This window comes from Erithacus rubecula, assembly GCF_903797595.1.
Source record: "Erithacus rubecula genome assembly, chromosome: 1".
Taxonomy (NCBI): Eukaryota; Metazoa; Chordata; class Aves; order Passeriformes; family Muscicapidae; genus Erithacus; species Erithacus rubecula.
The window spans coordinates 86,849,689-86,871,214 of NC_136658.1; the positions used below are offsets into that span (position 1 = coordinate 86,849,689).

At 41.7% G+C, this 21,526-nt stretch overlaps 1 protein-coding gene across 1 annotated transcript in view; it reads left to right on the forward strand.

The window, feature by feature from the left end:
• The first annotated feature begins 6,669 nt into the window (after positions 1-6,669).
• Positions 6,670-21,526, forward strand: part of GAS6 (growth arrest specific 6) — a 38,789-nt gene continuing 23,932 nt past the window's right edge. The window contains exons 1-3 of the mRNA XM_079316788.1: positions 6,670-6,896; positions 7,185-7,351; positions 20,831-20,855. Coding sequence (XP_079172914.1) covers positions 6,827-6,896; positions 7,185-7,351; positions 20,831-20,855 — 262 coding nt within the window. The 5' untranslated portion in view covers positions 6,670-6,826. The remainder of the gene's footprint in view (positions 6,897-7,184; positions 7,352-20,830; positions 20,856-21,526) is intronic.

The window sequence follows — 21,526 nt, forward strand, 5'->3', positions numbered from 1 at the left end:
GAGCCTGGTTTGGGATTCAGTCTTGCTGAGCTCACTTGCTCTCAGTATAAATCAGAACTGGGCTCCATCTGCTGTCACTGAGTTTTTCTCTCAACTCTTCCTTGACAATTGGGCATGTTGTGATAATTTCTTCATCATCAGGGTGCCCCTTGTTTAACACTTCCACTGGGTCAAGGACATCAGAGAAAACAGAAGTGTTCATATTGGTGCAATGCTTCAAAGCAAGATTCAGTTGTCTCAGCTGCAGAGCATCCAGCAGGAAACTGATGGCCCTGAAGAGAAATTGGTCCCTTGCAAAGGTTATTCCTCTGGTCATTCAGCTCAGCATATGGACATGGGCATCACTAGCACCTGTAGGAAAAGAAGCCTTCTTCCTTCTCCCTCCAGCATAATGCACTGCTGTCAGAAAACAGGGTTTGGATCCCTTATTGAAGAGAGACATCAGTTAGAGACTCTTTTATGAAATTTCTTTTTGAGTAAATGACATGTGTGAAAGATGAACAACCTTCCTTTTGAATTTCTCTCCATGTATTCAGCTCCAATTTTTACCCGAGTCTTTGTTTCTCTCTCTAATCTACATTTGCTTATTCTTTTCACCCATTTAATCATCACTAGAATTCAGTGTATTTTGAAAGTTAACCCTTTTCTTCTTGAGTTAATACATGCTAATCACTCAAATTGTGGAGTATAAGGGCACCTTTTTGTGGTTGTTTTTATCAGAAGATGTTTGACTTGAACACACTAGAGAAGAAGAATTTTATGTCATTGACATTATTAAAGACCTCTGGATGAAATCTCACATGCTCACACAAAAATATTGGTCTGATTTAAACAAAGGCACATGTTTGTGTGACTCCATGAAGGACTTATATTTGGAATAGGAGAAAGTAGCTTTTTGTATTTATCCCTGAATCTGAAAATAGCCTGAATGCAAGCATGGCTTCTAATTGCATCTAGTTGCAGTTTCCCATCCTTCTGACATTCTTTTTCATCACCACTTTCATTCTACATCAATGTGTGTCTTTGAATAAGGTTTCACATATGCATTAGTAACATCTTTCAGTGGAGCTGCATGACTATCCAGCATCATGCTGAGTGCCTGAAAATGTTCTTAGAAAACTCACATCCTATTTTGGTTACTTTCCAACTTTCACTTCTCATCATCACAAATACTTCACAATTTAAATTTCTTTCAATTCACTTAACAGACAGGCATTAAATGAAGTTGACATGTTCAAAACTCTGTTTTTAAAAAGGAAAGTGCAGGCTGTGCAAAAAGCCCCAGCTCATCTGCAGCAGAGGCACATTAGGAGAAGGTCCAGATGGATGTCCCAAACAGGTTTCCCAAGCAGCAGGGATTGCATTGGCACCATCAGAGGTTCCTGTCTTGCAGACTGGGTTCAATTCCTGCTGATGACAAGAAGGAATCTTACATTTTCAGTGTGGGAACCCATACTTTAATTAACTGAGGTCCTCCTGGGCAAGTTACATACACTGCTACAGGAGCTTTTTCGTCTTTGAGTGAAAGAGAATTACAAATCCTCAGGCCTTCAAAATTACACTGTTTCAGTAAGGAATTTTTGTGTAATTTTTCCATACAGTCAAGATTTGTGTATGTGTGTATAGAACAGTAGGATATTTGGGATTCTACTTTTTGATTTAAATTACCTGTCAGGGGCATTCCAGAGTTATTTATGGTTTGTCTGCCCACAGTAGTCCCAGTTTTTGAGCTCCCTTCTTTGCCTTGTAACATGTTGTGAAAATCAAGATACCTTTCAATCTCTACAAAATTTCTTTGCCAAATCGCAACATAAGGGGACACTAGAGAAACATTTAGTGATGGTACAACAGGTGCTTAATCAACAAGCAAGAAATCTATTACAACTGAATGTAATATGCTCAACTGGATAACAGACATGCAAAGGCATGAGTGACATAAAAGGAACTGGGCTTCCTCCTCAATGCAGTTAACTCCACAATCTAATGCTTGTATCCCAGAGATACAGAGGTTGTTTTTAAAATGGAGAAAAGCAAAGCTAATTTTTTCAAAGGGAGTAAGGAGTAAAATCCAGAATCAGTTATGGAAGATCTTCTTCCCCACAGCCTTTTGTCATGATAAATACAACAACCCCACAGGGCTCCCTGCCTCCTGGTGCTCAGTGGTGACTCACACTGCACAGAAAACCCTCTGGTCCTGCATCCCCATGTCAACCCTTTGATGTCCTGCAGAGGTGTATAATAACCAGGAGTGTGATGTCCTGTAGGCTGTGGCAGGAGGTCTGGTGCTGTTGGTTGGTGACTTTAGTCTGAGAGTTCATCCATGGATGGCAGGAGCACGTTCTGCCCAGGAGTTTGCTCATTGTCTCACTGCAGAGGGAGTGCCACTGCCCAGATAAACAATTTGGTTTTACTAGTGTCCAAAGCCTTTTTCAGTCACCATTCAAGCCTCTAAAGAAAGGAAATCTCACTCACCTGGAACCGAGATAGGCACGGAGAGAACAAGATGACAGTTCAGAACTTCCTTGGCCTTGAAACTTCCAGTTTATTTCCTGGCATCAGCCCGTGAATCATAGTTGGCAACTAAGCAGCAAGTTCCAGATCTTAATGTGCTGAGCATATTTGGCATACGGCCAGCCTGTACTGCATTCAGGTCAAGGATCATGGAATTGGCTCTCTTACTCTCAGAGGGTTTTCTTGTTAAGTATGCTGCCCTCCACTATTATTTAATTTCTTAAATATTCTGATGTAATCTCATATTCTTCTACTCCCCCTACTCATAGAATGAAGAAAAAATAGAAAAACAGGAATGACACCTTAAGAACACTTTCAAAGGAAAAATAACAGGAAATGGATGTGAAATGAGCATGGGAAACAGTCACTTGCTCTAAAATCTGAGATACTTTGGCAGTGTGGGACAACTCATAGGAGATGTCTAACTAAATTTTTCTTGAGATCAAAAAAGTGCTTTACACTTCCTTTAGAAGTAAAGAACTGTGCACCTCCTAGCAACCCTGGCAGGAGGACTGATAGGAGGAAGGAAGGGCAGGCTTGGGAATCCCTTCCTCTTGTCCAGAATGATTATATAGAATCATAGAATCTATAGGTCTATATACTATATACATAGGTCTATATACTCTTTTCTAGACATTTTAGTTTCATTCTGAAGTTTGCTGATTACAAATTAATTAGTTGCAGGAACCTGAAGGAACTTTGCTCAGTTAAACCTTTTTCTGCTACATCCCTGCAGCCTGGCTACTCACTGTGCACTGGTTTCTTTTGGGGTTAATTAAGGAAGAGAAACCAAGAGACTGCCACTGGAATTTGGATTTGTGTCTCAGGGTCTGTTAATCAATGAATCACGTTTAGATTGTTGACACTTGAACACCTTCTAGTTGTATTTTTAGTCACTTCTCTCAAAACTTGTTAAATTTGGTGTATATTTCTGGCTAGTGTCCAAAGACCCATGGAAACTAATCCTACAGGTTCAGATTTATATTTGGAAACCTCTGTGTCTGGATTACTCTAAAATCAAAAGAGAGTCTAAAATGGGACTAAAATGCTGAGAATACAAGCAGTTCATATAACATTGTTTTAATATATTTTCAGCATTGTTCCTATCCTGTTTTTCATGTTCCCTAAGACATTACTAGGACAACTGAGACCAGACAACATTAAAAAAAAAATCCATGAATTCTGAAGAAAATTAAACTGTTGCTTTATTTAACTCATTGCTTAAATCTGCCTTGAATGCTACCATGCCAGAAGAATGGAAGGTGGAAAATACAAGTATTGAAAAGATTTCTGAGCTCACCAAAATCAATGTTTGATGTCTGTGCCAAGTAACTTACTGGAAAACATAATAAAGAATAGAACTGTGAACAGAATGATATGTTGGACAAGAATCAGCATTGCATACCAAGAAGGATGTCTTGTTTTGCAAACCCATTTGAGATTCAAGGAGTGATATTTATTTAGATAAGAATAGTTCTAATAATATTAGATACTTGGATTTTAAAAAGCTTTTGAGCTCATCTTTTACCATATGCTTTTAAAATGTGATCATATGGGATAAACAGAAAAGGATAAAAAAATCTGAAAGAAAGAAAGCTCATCATTAGATTACACAATATAATGCAGTTTCCAGAACCCACAAAAATCTCTGCTGTTCAACATCTCCAGAAATTTTATGGAGAAGATTAATGCCATGAGGTCAATTGGCAGACAAAACAAAATTCATCTGAACAGACAAATCTTAAACTGGTAATCAAGAATATCAGAAGACTTTCAGCAAAAAACCCCAAACTTTTATTTTGGCTTAGTGAGTTAAATTGACTTGTTGAGAGGTCACATCATCAGCAAAAGCATACAAAGATTGTACATCCAGGAATAAGGTGGAAACATAGAGGGAAGGCAGAGTGGGACAACCTGTTTTGGTAACAAGAAGCTGTTCAGTTGGCTTGGCTGTATCACTTGATAACACTCTTAACATGACAGGGTAATAAATGACAAGCAAAATTTAATATACAGACACACAAGGTGACACACCCATGAAAGACAACACTCACCTTCTGTATTCACTGGTAAACCAACATTCAGGAAAATGTTTTCCAAGAGATCTCAGATCTCTTGTTCATGGGTCTTTGGGAAGAACAGTCCAAGAAGAGTCCCATGCAATATTTGAAAACAGTAAGAAAAAAACAGAAGCAGGACACTGTTTCTATGAAATCATGTCTTGAATATTGCATGTAGTTTTGTCCACATTGTCTGAAAAGAAGTATAAACAGAAAACACACAGGGCAGGATGAAAAGATGGGGAATGGTTTCTGTCTGGGGGGCTCAGGCTGCAATCCCAGAGTAGTCTATAGATTTACTGCTCCAATCCCACTCCACACTTCCTCATGCTGTCACTGAGCTGGTTCAACACAGTAACCTGGTAGAAAGCACACACCCACAACTCAAAAAAAGGAAGAGTTTCCTGCCAGGTGACTGAGCTGAAATGGCACAGCCACATCTGTGGATGTGGGCAGGGGGACACAAAGTGGCAACCAGTCCTAGGAAACCTCTGCCTTCAGCTGTAGGTTCATAAACCATTTTGGCCAGCTTTGCTGACAAAATTAGGTCCAAGCTCCTTTGCCTGCAGATACTTGCTGTCATCCCTGAAAGCCTCTCCCCTTTGGTATTTATGCAGCTGTTCAGGAACTCAGTGGGGGAACTGATCTGAAAAAAACTTAATCATTTTTGTTGGATTATTCTGCTTGAGTTTGTGGCATGCTAGCACAAGAAATGGATGTGGACAAAGGACAGGAAAAAGCAACAGGGACTGGAAGGACTGCTCCTTTGAACAATGCCAGCTCAAAGGGGTTTGGAAACAAGTAAGAGATTAAAACTCCATAGCTCAGGAAAAAGGATGGTTCTGAAATCATATGAGAGAGGTCTATAAACTGGTATGGTGAAAACAAACAGGGCATGGTCATTCACACTTCTTAGATGACAAAAATTCAAGTACCCTGTAAAATTATTAAGTACTGGATTTAAAACTAACTTTACTAAAAAGCTCCTGTCTAGCCTTTGTGTGAATTTGAGACCTTCCCACCACTCCTGGAGGCCAGGTGTACCAACAGATCCAAAAGCTATTTGACAAATTCACAGAGAAGTGGCACATTTGTGGCTGTACAGTTTTCACCTGAGAGCTTTTCATCAGCACTTCAGGAGCTGAAAACAGAAAGAAAAGGCCACTCAGTGGTGGTTCATGTGTTTTTATACCTTACACCTGTATCTCTACTATTGCCCATTGCCAGACAGAAGATACCAGCCTAGGAACAGTTGCTTTTAATTAGGGTGGTTCTTCTGTTTACACCTACCTTACTTCAACTACATGTGATATAAATACATTATTTACATTTGTTATATTGTATTTGAAGTAATTATTATGGAGACACATTATTTATTGTATATCTAGTTGCAGATATATATCTGTTGTATCTATAGATTGTATCTATATCTATTGTATATCTAATACAGTGTATATAATACACTGTATTAGATATATATACCTGAGTAACTAAACTGGACAAGTTCTTTTTCTGAAACAAGTTATGCCACTGAAGTTTTCTTGAAGAATGTGTAGATATGGCGTTACTGGAGCTATCTGTCACACTGACCCTCCGACAGAGCAATACAGAAAAGCATGGCTTCAAAGCAGTAGAAGTAGGTAGCCTAAGTGCAGCTCTGAGCTCTGACCCTACAGCTCTAGGTTACAGCTAACTATAGTGGACGTGTCCTGTGTAACTACGGAGGAACAAGGGACAGTAAAGCATGGCTTGCAACATATTGGCAATAATTCATCTCTTTCCTGGGAGCTCACCCTAAAATACTGGAACAAACTCAAAATGCAATTCTGACGAAAACCTGTGTTGGTGCGTGTGGGGAGCCCAATTTTCTAATTTATGGCAGGACTGGGCTGGGTTTGGTGCCAGTTTCTCCCTTCCAGCGCGGTGCCCCGCAGCTATTAAAGCGGTGTGCCTGGCGCTGCGGGAGCAGTCCCCGCCCGCTCCACGCTCCCCGCTCCGCTGGCCGCCCATCGGCCCGACTCGCCGTGCCCGCCCCCGCCGCTCGGCTCGGCGGCTCCGGCGGCCGGGCAGGTAGCGGGGCCGGGCCGGGCGCCGCTCCGCCGCGAGGTGTGTCGCTGTGTGTCCCCGTGAGGCTGCGGCGCCCGCAGAGGATCGGGAAGGCGGGCGAGCGGCTGCCCCCGGGCTCCGCCGCCCTCCCGCAGCACAGCGCGCTCGCCGCTCCCGCTCCCGCCCGGCCCGGCCGCCGCCGCGCAGAGATGCCGCATCCCGCGGCGCCCCTCGGGGCCGCCCTGCTGCTCGTCCTGCTGGCGGCGGACTGCTCGCAGAGTGAGTACACGCGCCGCCGAGCATCCCCCGCCGCCCCGCGTGTGTGCGGGCGCGGGTGCGCTGCGGGGCGCGGTGGGTGCGGGGGATGCGCAGCGGCTGCCGTGAGGGCGGCGGGGCCGGGGGGATGCGGGAGAGGGGCCGCGCTGGGGATGCACCGGAGCCCTGGGCAGGAGAGCGCTCGGTGTCCCCGGAGGGGCGGGCGGGGTGCGAGTGGGGGTCGGGGGGCCGGGGCGGCCAGGCGGGCTCAGCTGTTCACCGCTGCCCGTCCTTCCTCCCGCTCCTGCCCAGCCGTGCTGCTGCGCGCCCCGGAAGCCGCCCAGTTCCTGCGGCAGAGGCAGCGGCGAGCCTACCAGATCTTCGAGGAGACCAGGCAAGGGCACCTGGAGAGGGAGTGCGTGGAGGAGCACTGCAGCAAGGAGGAGGCGCGGGAGGTGTTTGAGAATGACCCAGAGACGGTAAGGACGCGGAGCTCCGCGGAGGTCCGGGGGGATGTCCGGCTCCGCGCTCCCGCCCACCCTCTGTCCGCGGCTGGATGCCAGCTGCCGGCACAGCTGGGAAAGGCATCGGGAGCGGCGGGACCCAAGGCCATTCGGTGGATGACTGCAAGGCACCTAGTGCTCAGCCTGAACAAGGCTCGGTGAGCGTGGTCTGGGTGAGCAGCCCAGCTTGGCAGCGGCTGTAGGGCTGTCACAGAAGGGTCCTGCTCACCCATGGTCTAAATCCATGAAGCAAAAACAGTATAACATAACGATACAGCTTCTTTGTCTGGATACCTTACCTGCTCTTCCCTCCAGCTCCCCATCCCAGCTGTATTTAAAATCCCCTTGGTGTTGCAGCATATACCATAATTGGGGTTTCTCAGAAGAATGTCCTAACCACTCTTAAGTCTATGGGGTCCAATTCAGCTTGGGCAGCATCTTAGAATCAGTAGGTTCAGGACATGTCGCTACGACAGCAGGAGAGCATATATATGGGAATGTGGTACTGCTGCACTTGTAACACCATGGATTCACACACTCACAGACTGCACACATACATGGAGCTGTCTTTTCCAGTCTTATCTAGGTTGACTTTCACTTCAGTCTTGTCACTTCAAGCAGCATGTGGATGCTTTACTAAGCTTGGCTTACTCCTCCAGTCACTTTACACCTCCTCTCAACACTGTTTTGGGTAGGCTGTTCTCATTGCAAAGACGATCTGGCATTGATTTAGCAGTAGGAAGTGGATTTTCTTGGTGTTCAAACTGAGGCTCAGTTCTGCACAGCATGTTCCTGTTAATGGTATGATGCTCTAGGGAGAAGATAGGACAGAGAGGGAGAGAGAGAGCAAGCACGTGTGTGTGTACACAGAGACACAAACCACAGGCAAGGGAGGGACTCAGCAGAGATGTTTTATGCTTCAGTAAGGCAAGTCTTGACACGTGTGCCTCATTAGCAGCCTCAGCACTGGATAGGGAGTGCAGTAGCTTGCTGTCACAGGCAGTAGTAAATACAGCAAAAGCAAAGTGATAGGTTTTTGACAGTCTTTATTTTTGAGACTAATATGGAACACTTGCCCAGGTGGTGTTCAATGTTACACCTTTTATGTGTATGTGTAGTCACTTCTGCATGTAGCAGTGTTTGCCTCTGTTCTGCAAAAACTGAGATTCTTCAGGATGTGGATGATTGTAGTGGCGTGAGAGTGGCTTGCACAACTACTTCCATATTAGTGTTGAGTAATATAACTTCAAACTCAGTATAAATATTCATCACATAGCATTGAGTACAGGGAAAACCATGGTGAGTGTGATTTTGTAGCCTTCTGGAACAAAGGTGATCCAAGGTCACTACTTATACTAACTGGCTGCTGGCCAAGAAAGTAGCCAAAGGCAATGCATTGATAGATCAGTTTAAGGGCAGGGTAGTGTTCAAATATATCAGGACTTTTTAACAGTATTTGCTACTGATTTTGTAAATTGTAAAGAATACTCAGTTGTCCTACTGAAATGACAATAATGAAATCATTTTGGTTTAAATTCTTTTCACATAGAGTATAAATTCTTTATGATACCACCATAAAGTGATGTTTTGTAGGACAATGCTGGCTTTCTGTCATTGCAAGCATTCTGATTTTTTGGTGTATTTCCTTTGCTATTGCTGCTAGGTTTCACTCTAGTCTGAAAACCTGACAAATGGCTAGATGGGCTTCTAGTGTCTGTGTCCCCTAATATGTCCTTCTACACCAGGACACTTAGATCTGCAGTGACATAAGATCCTGCCTTTTCTGAGACACAAACTTCCCAATAGCTGTGAATTTGCTTGCTAAGTGCAGTGTCCTACTCATTGCATTACTTTGTTTCAATTGGACTGGGAAGCAAGTGTGCTGTAATAAATCAGGGGGATTTATGGCCCTTCCTCTCCCTTTTGCAACAGTATGTGACATAAAAGTGGCAGCTGTTGCTCAGTAGCAGCTCTCTAATGCATGGTGGCAAAGGTTATGTGTGGGGGCTGTTGCTACTCTGCACTGGAAGTCTTCACTGTTTTTTTAATGCATAGGTGACTACTCCTCTAGCAGTACCTGTGGATTTTGTGGACAGAGTATTAATTCTCAATGGAAGTGTATTTTAAACAATAGGGAGTTATTGTGCTGTCGTTTCACTGATGCTGTTGTACATCCAGCCATAGTGACTGACAGAAGAAAGATGCTGGTTGAGACAGACCTGACTTAGAAAAGCCAAAAACTCTTTAAACAACACCAAGCTTTTTGAAGAGTTACAGCAACTGCAATCATGCTTCAGCATATTGTCAGGCTGCAGCTGATCCATGCTGGTAAAGTGAGGTTTTGTTGACCAGGGAAATGTGCAGATTGCTGTTGACAGAAGACAATTCCTTGTAGTTTGGGAAGGCTGAAATTTCTGCATGTGCCTACTGAACCTGGTCACAGGGATTGACTACTTAGGTTGCAGCAGAAAGAAAAGCTACAGCACTTTTTGCCCTGTGCTGATCTCTGTGAGGCTATGCAGGCAAGCCATGATGAACACAGCAGTGCAATCTGTCCTGTTGCATCTCCCATGTCTTAAAGCATCAGATGAGCACCTATGAAGGCATTTGGCTGTTTACAGTCCCACAGGAACAATGGCCTTGCAGCCTTGACAACTCTGTTAGTTTAAGATGAGTCAATCAATCTTGATGCTTCTTGGTTTAACCTCAAGAAAGGCTTGTGATGTCAGACCAAAAGTGTTGTCCCTCTTCCCTTTTCCCCTCCATTGATGCTAATGAAATGTATGAGTCTTCCTTACCAACCCTGTCATTCTTGACTATCCTGTGGTCATGTGAGGAGAATTTCAAGGTGTTATTTCAAGACTATGACCTAAAGATGTGATAGGAAATTGTATTAATTGATTCAATAAAACAGTTCCAGAAGTTAAGGTAAAAGATGAAGCAAGGCTGTAAAGTAGCTCATGTGATGCTACCCAGGTAAAACCATAACCTTATGCAGCCAATTGTAACATCTAGCAAAAATTTTACAGAAAGATACATATTTCCTGGACAGACCAGTAAATGAAATAGTGTCACATACCTATATCAGACCAGCCTTTTTCTGTGCCCTCCATTGTTTCAGTGATCAGCTTTACAGAACAACATCTGCAGGCAGCAGAAGATGCACATTCTCTGAAACCTGAATGTGGATTTTGCCACATGTGCAATTGCTTACATCAGCTGCTAAGAATAGTGTATCAGGCAGGGCCCAAGGGCCATTCATGTGCAGGGCAGTGAAGCTTTTGTCTTTTATGTTACGGAAAATATAAATATCAGCTCGCTCAGACTAGAGGAAGGAAGATCAATTGAAACATTTTTAGATTTTTTTTTTTCTTTTAAGAGGCAGAACAAAACTCAGTCTGTGCCACTTGTATGACTATACATGGTAAAAGTGAGTGGCCTGGATTAATGAGTCTTGCAGCCTACCTTTTTCATGAAGCTGATTATAACATCCTTAAACATTAGTGCAGAATTCTGGGATAGTTCCTGTTTTGTAATTTCATTTATGATAGAGGTGCCAAACAGAAAAATTAAAAGATAATATGGTGGTAAAAAAAAGAAGGATGGAAAACATCTTGATGGGAGGTATGCAGACTTTTTCTAAATGTAATCTATTCAGAATATATGCTAGGTGTGATAGATGGGATGAAGTTGCAAAATATCTTGGATGCAGAGATAAGAATGTTATCTCATTTAAGATGTTGACAAGGCCTTATAAAAGCAGCACTGCAGAAATATTTGACCTTGGTATGCAGTCAAGGTATTACAGCTTGTTAAGTGACTGATAAACTACTCTGGAATTTGGTTGACCCGTTCTAAAAATCTGGTCATCCAAGCATGTAAAACAAAGGGCAGAAGGGAGTGAAGATCTTGATCTTCACAGAAAACATTGTATTTTAATGAAGAAAAAAGTGTCCTTGTGCAAGCAGTTTCTCTGTTTTGAAAGGCTCAGCATGGGGAAGATGTTTGAATGCAGCCTCTTATCCTTTGGTACCATAGTGCAGTATCTGTCCCTACACATCTTGCTTGCTGTTACTGCTGAAGAATTACTGCTCTTCCTGCAGCTGACCACTGAAATTACCATGCTGAATGCATTGAAAACTCTTAAGCACACCAGAAACGCTGATGTAGGTCAGCCTGGCCACCTGTGTTTACTGTTTATGGGTTTGGCCCTCAGTAGAGCACTGAGGAAAGCCAGCTGGTTTCCATGTGCATGCAGAATGGACATCTGATTCATAGGCAGACACGTGAAAATTCTGTTTTTTGAGGGACTTGCATCCAAAATGTTATTAAAATCTACAGCTTGTCAGATACACAAAGCACTGGCAGAGAATCACAGTGTAACTTGGTACTGAAGAGGAATCTACTCCACTCTCCCACTCATGGCAAGGGCAGCAGTGACACCAGACCAAGTTTTTGGGGGCATTTATCATCCAACAGTGTCAGCATTCTTTCTGCTAGGCTGGGTTTATTGAGAAGCTGAAATGCAGATGAAGCAGTGTATAGGGTGGAATAAGGCTCAGTTTGGTTGGGTTTCAGTGTGTTGGTGGCTCACTAGGTTTTATTTTTTATGTGCTCCATAACATGGCATGGTCTTGATAACACAGATGAGCTTCATCCATGGACTAGGATCATCCAAATTTCATTCTGATCTTTTAGGAGGCAGGCTTGCCAGGCAATGTTTAGATGTTATTTCTAAGAATAACAAGGTAGATGTAAATATTAATCAAGAAAGTATGAAGGCATGTAGAGGGAGGAGAGGACTTACTGAGGGAGTGAAGCAGTGTAAAATTTCTTTTAAGTAATTTAGTGAATGTTGTGCAGTCTAGACATGAAAAATACTGATGTCGTCTTTAGACACAGATGTCATCATCCCTGTATAGAATATTCCTTTCTAGATGCAGGCAAAAATCTGGTTTTATTTGCTGTGACAGTTCTTCTCAATATACTGATTTGTTTTGATATTTTGGCAGAGCATGGAGAAAGGGCTGGATTTATAGCTGGTATAGATTTCTTTACCTCTTCTTGTTGGTGCAGAGGGAGAGGAAGGGTTATTGGAAAACTCTGTGCTGATGTTTTAACCTGCTTGGTCTTAGTACATGGAAGAATGGATTCCCAGGCACAGTGGTACCTGTTTAATAGCTTTTGAGAAAGAAAATGTGGGTATATTTAGACTTCTGTCCAGGAAGGGGTTGAAGGAGAGAAAAAGAAAGCAAAAATCTGAGTGACCAGGTATATACCACAGTGACATCCCAGCCTGTTGGGATGAAGTCTGGGTGTCCACCAGGTGATCTCCTTCCCTTTCTTTCCTTCTTCCTGTAGTTTGGTATAAAAGACAAGGGAGCTTTGTACCAAAATCCAGTGGGTCTAACTGATCTGCAAGGCAAAAGGATTGGGACTCTGGACCAGGATGCTCCCATCTACTTTGCAGTGCAGACACAGCATCTTCTGGCAGTGGTGGTGTTCAGTAGCAGGAGGGAGACAAAAATACTCTTGCCTTCCTTAGGAGGCAGGTTATGCACTTATTGCCTAAATGCTGATTTATCAGAAGTTATAGAGAAGGGTGAGCAAAGTTTGCTGTTGGTGGAAGCAGACACAACTTCATCAACTGTGCTGAACTCATACCCACCTGATCTGTATCAGTTTCTACTCGTGGCTGAGCAGCCCAAAAATTCAGAGTAGACCTGGAAATACTGACACACGACATCACAAAAGTAGTATACACTAAATGTCCTGTGCAGGAGGAGGGAAGGAGCAGGAGAAGACAAAAAGGACTTATATGTTGAGGGACTGTTTGAAGATAGGGTGGAAAAAGATGCTAAGAATTGAAGTGGGGTGTTTATACTGGTTTCAAGATGGATGATAATGGAAAAACAGATGAAGTTAGGGTAAGTAAGTTTTCTAGAGCAGTACAGTAAATTTTAATAAATATGTGAGAGGAGAATAAAGACAATTAAAAATTAAGAGAACAGTTTTGTGGCAATTAGCTAATTTCATTTGCTTTATTAAATTAAAAAAAAAAAAGGAGCAGTCTACTGGGAATTAATACAATTTTTTTAGTGCAGCTGTTTAAGAGAAACATTGAATGTGTATAAATTGGCAGCTGTGATTGATGTGTGTTCCACAGTCTGAGTGAACTTAATGAATTACAAGCAGTGGCTTTACACTAAGTAATGAAGAACAAGGATGGAAATACTATTGCAGATTTAGAAGAAACTGAGAAGGAGCAGAGCAATGGTTTACTTCTCCCCTCAGCTGATCTGGTAAACATAAGCAACTCCTTTGCCTCCTCTTTTCATCCTTGTATAGCAATTTAGGTGAAATTTTGGCTGAAATTACAGCAATTTAACTGCATGGACCAGTTAAAGTAACTTAACCTAAAGAAAAGTTGTCTGCAGAGAAAAATGGTAATTTTGCAGCTGGATCAGTTGCCCAGTCCAGCAGGGACTGACACTGTGGAAAGCACAGCCTGAGGTTAGGATGGGAAAGCCAGGTGCTGGAAGAGAAACAGAAATGATTGTCACAGCTCAGCCTGTCATGACAGTGAATGAACATCCAAGCCTTGGAGAATCTGATTGAAGTTTTTCAGCAGATCTCCCTTCTGCATCTTTGGTTTCATCACAGTTTCATTATGACTGCTGTTCTATAGGCTCTGCATGCATGGACCAGATCTGTGGGGAAATTTGCTTATTGATGGGTTTGTGCTTTCTCCCTGTTGTTTTGAGCATCAGCAGTGGGAACTGGAAGGAGAGCAAAGTTGGGAAGTTAAGAAAAGGGAAAAGTGTTGGTGTTGTCTTCACTCTACACACCTGCCAGGACAGAAGGGTACATAAATGAAGAGATAAAAGGACAATGGGTCGTGCTTGCACAGCACAAAATCACATGTTCCTGGAAAGCTACCATATTTGGCTGATTCCTGGAATAGCAAGTTCTAGTTCAATTCCAGAAAAGCAAAAGTTACTTAATTATTAAAATAATGAACAGGGAAGTATGAGATCAGATTCTGTCACAAGGGCGTGGTGTCATCTAAGATGCCACTTCCCTATTCCTTTCTTCCCTGTGCCCTCTGAGTCCAAATCCTTAAATGCTTTATGTGATTGAGTGATGTTAGTATGAGTTGCAACCTCTGCAGATAAGCAAGATCTAAAGAAACAGAATTGCATTACAAGGAGGGGAAAAACTTCAGTGGATAAAATGTCACAGAACCTATGAGAGATCATAGATATTTAAATCATGTTTGATGTGATATATGACATGTTCAGTTTTAAATATGACTGAAATAATTACAGAGTAAATATAGATGGTGTTGGAGAGACAGCCTTTTACTTAGGCTATGTCTTTTGTCATGTACTCTTTTCCTTAATTTGACTAAACTACCTGAATGAGTGTTAGTTTACCCTCATACAAATTCTGTAACTCTTGCAACAAGTAAGGATTCAAACAAGCAACACTGAGTGAACATTTGTCATCGAATTGAGATCTTGCACACTATTGCAGTTGGAGGGAGAGTTCAGTTCTGAAGCAGTGGAGGAAAGCTCAATGCATTTGTGGTCAGATTTCTGTCAGAATAACTTAAAAGCATATGCAACCAATTGGAATCACACTACAAATTATTTTTGTTTAAGTATTTGGCACCAGTTATCCATTTCACACTTTTTGCTGTCTAATCAAACCCTCCCTCAGGCCACCTATAGAAATCATGTCTCTGTGCCCTCTGCACCCTTACAAAATTTAAAGTATCTGTGACATATGTGAACTTTTTTTTTTGTCTTTTTTTTTTTCCTTTCAGTAATTTTCCCTCCCCTTTAATGATGCATTCCAATAATTGGTGGTTTTTTCCTCATTGTAGTGAAACAGTTTTTGCTGAAGTGGCAGCTCAGTAAGCTATTGGGAAACAGTCTTGCTGCCCAGAACAGAGCAAAGGATGTTATGACAAAGGATGGGTTTTATTTCAGACTTGAGGATTCTGCAGAGGGACTCAGTCTCTATGGAAGACATACTGGAGAGTGTGGTGTTGAATGCTTCTATTTTGGAAAGTTCATCAGCTTGGTTGAAGGCAATTTTTGAGCACCTGAATAGCAGAACAGTGTGGATACTTGACAAATGGACAAAAAAATCTAAAACTTACCCTAGGCAGCTGTAACTTGTCTGGTAGGAGTTGAGACTAGAAGGCTGCTTTTGGATTGTAATGTGACCTACTTGCTTCTCTAATTCCTCACTTGCCAAATTGTGAAGAGAAGTTCTCTTTGCCCTTCCTATAAAGAATACAGATTGCCACAAAGCAAAATAAGAAGCAAATTAACCTGTCTGAGTAATGGATCCCTCATGATGAGAAGGAAAGCTTGTGCAAGATGGCATTCATTTGAGAGATTTGCTGTGCACCTAAAGTCTGGGGCTGAGTGTTAAAAAAGAAGGAGAGTTCTTGAGCATCAGTGTGATTTGCATTCCCAGGTTGTCACAGTGGAAAACTGGCAAACACTGAGTTATAGCCAATTATGGTTGGTAGCAATAATTTCTTTAAGGATAATGCAAGCCCACATTGTGGAAACATGAAGAACATTTATAAATGAGGTCTGGCCATGTCCAAGACAAACATTCAGTCCTGAAGGAAAGAGGAAAAGGGAGAGTCATTATATGGAAATAAGGAAAGGGCATGATGTGGGAGTTGTTGCTACTCTCTTAGATGTAACTAGGTAACTAAGAAAGTGCTTTTAGAAATCACTGTTGCTAACACAAGTCAGTGAAATGCTCCAGTGTTAGTGGCACTGCAGTCACAGAATCACAGACTGGTTGAGGTTGGCAGGCACCTCTGGAGGCCTTTTGGTCCATTGTCCTTGCCCAAGCAGGGCCACCAAGAGCCAGTTGTCCAGAAACATGAGCAACTTTCCTATAATCTATATCTTTTATATGTGGCCTCTAGAGCTCAAACATGATTTTCATTACAGTCCATGCCTTACAGTCTTACCTGACCTGGTACGCAAGCAAAATAAACAGCAGCACTAAGGTCTCCAGTGTTACCAGTTATTTTAAAGTAAAGCAAGAGTGAGAACATTTTCCTGGTGTTGACAGGGTCATTGTTATGTTTTCAGAAGGGCTATTTTTATAAAGTGACTCATGTTAACGCCTGTTCTGATTTGGTGTTTTTCCATCTTCTCTAAAAACGCAGCAGGACTACACTAACTTTTGGATTTTACCACAATGGACTTTGGCCATAGAGCTGAAAATAGATGGTGACCCCAGTCACAATGTAGGTTTCCTTTGGCAGGGAGGCTGACATAGGTGTTACTGCCCCTTCCTCTCCACAGCTGTGCATTCCCACCTTCATGTTGCTGTTCTCCTCAGTTGTTTCAATGAGAGGCACCGTGGGGGTGGCCCCAGAGAAACTGTTCTTATCATTTGGAGGGAAAAAGCCAAATATAAAAATGGACAACCCAGAGTTTTTGAGGAGTTGTTTGCTTTGGTTTATTTTTTTGAGGACACTTCTAAAATTATGCTCTCTTAGGTGTCCAGACTAAGTGTTGTAGTGGTTGTTTTATCAGGGTAATAGTAAGCTCCAGCTGCAGGTGGAAGAGGAACACAGCCCCATGAACAGAATTCTTATACCCATGTTTGGTGTCACTGTACTTTGAAATAAAAATATGCACTCTTAGATTTTGCAACACTGTTGTGGAAGCAAAAAATTGCATTTAATGAATCAGAAGACTTGCTTCTAGCATGTACACATATTTGTGTGAAAGGGATGGGGGCTGTAGAGCTTAAATCCCTTCTGTTAAAGCACAGTTCTGTCTCCTGGGCAGCAAGAGAAAGGTCTCTGGAACTGAGCTGAAGAAAGCAAGCCAGGACCTGCCTGGAGAGACTGGCCTGATGCTGTGCTTTGCACCTCCCTGAAAGGGTGGGGATGTGAGGATGTGAGGCACTTCCCAGTCTCTCCTGTTTCTTCCTCTTTACCTGAGATCTCTGCTGAGCTGTGCTTTGGGTGGCCCATGGCATGTAACTCACGGGTGAGGTACAACTCTGGTGTGTCGTACTACACGTTTGACCTGTAGTGGCAGCAGATAAAAGATATAATTTACAGAAGAACCATTTGTGTAGTAGGGCACCTCAGGCTGCCAGTGTCCTGCTGCCAGGCCCTTGACTTTTACAGCTTCTCCCATCCCAGCCATGCTGGCTGATACGTGGGTCACAAAGAAGAGAGGTGGAAATACACTCAAGTTTCCTTGGTGGGAACAGTCACAGAGGTTGGAATTTTTGAAGCTGCATTTGTGATGTTTGGTCTCTAGTGAAGGTTGGAGCTTCTGCAGCCTTTGTCTTCCTTTTGCCTGCACTGGGACATTACTACAGGACAGATGGGTTAGAGAGCTTGGTGAGGTCAGTGTCTGTGCAGCAGCCTGTCCAGAGGATGTTTATGTCCAACATGTCTTTTTTTATAGCTTTTTATTTAAAAAGCCAATTGCTCCTGCTTTTATTTTCAGCAGTAATTAGGAAACAGATCTAAAGGGGAAGGGCTGACCACACTTAAATGTTGACCTTTTTTGTGAGAATCTAAACTGAAAATTTGACACTTACATAATTATGTGGTGATTTTTTGCCACCCTAGTGGTAACAGTTAAACAGCTTCCTGTGTTTGATCCTGTGAACAGTGTGTGACTTTCTGGATGGTGAGAAGTTTATTGAGCCTGAAATTGAAGGTGACTTGTTGAGAAATCAGCAAAATAGTAACACAGCATCTTTGCCAGCTCCTTCTTTGCAAACCTTAAAGCACTTCTCTTGGCATTTTTGTAGAATACTGACAATACAATTGAACACTTCTAGTCGAAAGATGAGTTGCACACTTTTAACAGGGGCTTGACTGTCGATAGGATTTTCATTTTCCCTGACAGATGGGGGTCATTAAACCTTAGTACATCACAGAAGACAGAAAAGACATTGAAGAGTTGAGTGCTCACATGAGAAATAATGTGTATCTGTACCAGGTTAGGCACAGCTTGGGTTTTTAACCAAGAAACTTCTCATCAGCATTTTTATGAAAAGGGACTACAGTTCAATCAGGTTCATTTTCTCAAGGTGTAAGGTCATTCATCCTTCATTCTTGATTAATCTTTTCTCTGAATGTAAATATATGTCAATGTATTTACAGAAGCCAGTTGTAAGAAAATTTGAGTATGGAAAAAAATGGAAAGCTAATCATACAAGAATGAATAATGTTGGAACCTGTGAACATGGTAGTATCAGCAGGTTTTGTAAATCTGTAAACCTACTAATCAGCAAGTGCTTTTGTATAAAATAAGCAAATGAGAAAGACAGGGAAAGGAGAGTTAAATTTCTGTTAATAGCCTCCTGTTAAAATTACTTGGCAACATACTTTGTGGAATGAAGCTTGTGGTGGTACAATGCCTTGGAGTTTCACTTATCTGCTGTTCAACTGGCATTGAGTCAATACACAGTTGGTTTGAATTTGGAAGTTACTTTTACAAAAGTAAATTCTATACCACTTTTTTAGCACTAAACCAATTCACCAGAGGTCAAGGAGAAAATGCCTTTGCCAACACTGACAGGGGGCAATTAGGCTAATAGTCATGAATATGAAAACTTCTATTTATTGTCCTGTGAGTGCCAAAACCATTGTTCTTGCCAGGGTTTGGATTATCCTGTTGGTGGTTAAATACATCTGCACATTCTTGTGAAGTACATGGAATAAAGGGGGAATAATGAAAGAAATATTTGGAATATTTTATTACATGCCCAAATCTTTTTCTCCTTAAGTACTTGTTGAAGTTCAGTTTGTGGTTATAGCACAAATGTGGACCCATCTAAATACTTAGACTGCTTGGATTTATTTTTATTTTGACTGCATTTTTTTACTGGTTGTTTCCAAACTAAAACCTTAAAAACAGAAGAGTAGTGGGTTCTGAGCTCATGTCTCTGATGAAACATTTCAAGCTGAAGAAACATTTCAAAGCTCAACCCCAAAAGATGCCAAGCATATCATCCTCATGTCAGAATTGAAAATTAACATAAGTATATTCTTGCTTGCTGATGCTCTCATAGTTTAAGCTGAATATTTACATGGTGCATTTCAGTAACTGGAGCATATTTGCCAGAAGCAATTGATTCTTCTGGTAAATTACAGCAGAGCAATTGATTGCCCTGGACAGTCCAGATCAAACTGAATCATGTTGTTTACACATGCCTGTACAGATCCAATCCAAACATCTGTAATAAGAGGAGAAGATAAATTAGTTTCTTCTCTTGCACATTGTATAGACCAATTTAATTTTGTAGAATGCAGGGTATTTACTGTCCCAATCTCACTGAAGATGGTGAATATGGAAATTGCTCCTCTTGAATGAAAGATAATTATACTGTGCATATGCTTTCATAATTAGCTGGGAAATGGTTTATTTAAGCAAAAAAAAAAAAAAAAAAATTAAGCATTGATACAATGCATAAGTTTTTCCTCATTCAGTGCCCCAAATACCATTCTAACAGCACTTCAGTTAGTGACTTAAATACTACGAAAACCATCATGAAGGTGGAAAAAAATGCTTTTTTCCTGGCCATGAAGTTTCGTATTTTTTAAAGAATGTGATACAATTGTCAGCTCCAGCCAATCTCCCATTATTCCATGCATCACAAGTGCATTTTTCTGCTGTTTCTCTGTGTTGGTGCAAGCAGTCATGGGACTCCCAAAGCCTCACCAGGCTGACCATTCTAACATGCAAGGTTAGATTCACATCACATCAGCAAAATGATGCTGCTCTAACTGTATGGCTGCACTTTGTTGATGCAAAGTAGGGAAGAGTAATGTAAGACCATGTAGGCAAGAGGAATGGCAATGCCCTTTGCAGGCTGGTTTTAGAGCAATGGATGTCAATTTTCCCCCCTCTGCAAAGTGTCATTGCTCCCCTCTTTGAGCATCCAGGATGTGAGGTGTGGGTGGTACAGCAATAGGTGCTGTTTGAGTTGTAGAGTGCTCCTTGTAAGAGCAAAAGGTGCTTTTTCTAGTGGCTGTGGTGGTCATGATCTGCATCAGCAGAATGCCTTCGAGGAGGCACAGGGTGTCTGAATGATCCTGTACTCTTCCCTCTAGGGTTTTGCCCCTAGATTCCAATTCCTTCCTCTACCTCATGCCATCAGCAGCAGCTTTATCTCTTGGAGGGTGTCTTCACGTTCAATCACTGATCAGCTGCTATCAGAAAAAAATACCTTGACATGAGCTAATGTTTCTGTCCTTTTCAAATGACAAAATGCATGTATAATACTGTGCTGCTTCCTGTTCTGAATAAAAGGAAATTAGGTGTTTGGAATTGTTAAACAACTGCCATGAAAGACCACTAAAATAACAGCTGCTCTTAAATAGCATGAAAATAGAAACAAATATGATTAATTTTTTTTTTTTTCTTTCCCCTTCTACAGGAATATTTTTACCCGAAATACTTGGGTGAGTTGCAGCTTTTATTTTCACTTTGTGGGAGTACTGGCATGTGCCTTACACTTGAACTTGTCCCAGCTGAAGTCTCTGCTAAGGAAAGTGATGGAAATCTGATTGCAATAAGCATGCATTGCTAACTTTTAAGATAGCCTTCATGTTCCTTATTGTACTTTGCGGTGTGTGTTTTTACTTATGTGCACATTTGCAGACAGAGATGTTTCATGTGTTTTCTGCATGTTAAAATCTTGATGTTGCTTATATATCTGTGGCTTGCAGTGTTATGAAATAATTTGTAATTTTCTACCTTTTTCTCTTTTTAATTAAATTCGTTAAAAACTAATCACCTTTTAAAAAAGGTGCCTCATTGAGCTACTGGCTTATTTTATTGACTGTATTATAGCCATGGCATCATACTGTTTTCTATTTGTGTTTAGTATGTTGTACTTAAGATCACAAATGCCACAGTGGTAGAAAAAAACATGCTTTTTGGAGGTTTTAAGTAATTAAGTTGGTCAAATTGGAGTAGCTAATACCCTAGTTTTAGAATCATAGTAGCAACTGGTTAAGTAATCATCCTTTTCAAATGGCTTTTAACTGCTGTACATCAAAGCTAAAAGCTTCAGAACTTTAAGACATGTGGGAGATGATAATATTGCACAGATTTTATATCCACCTTGCAA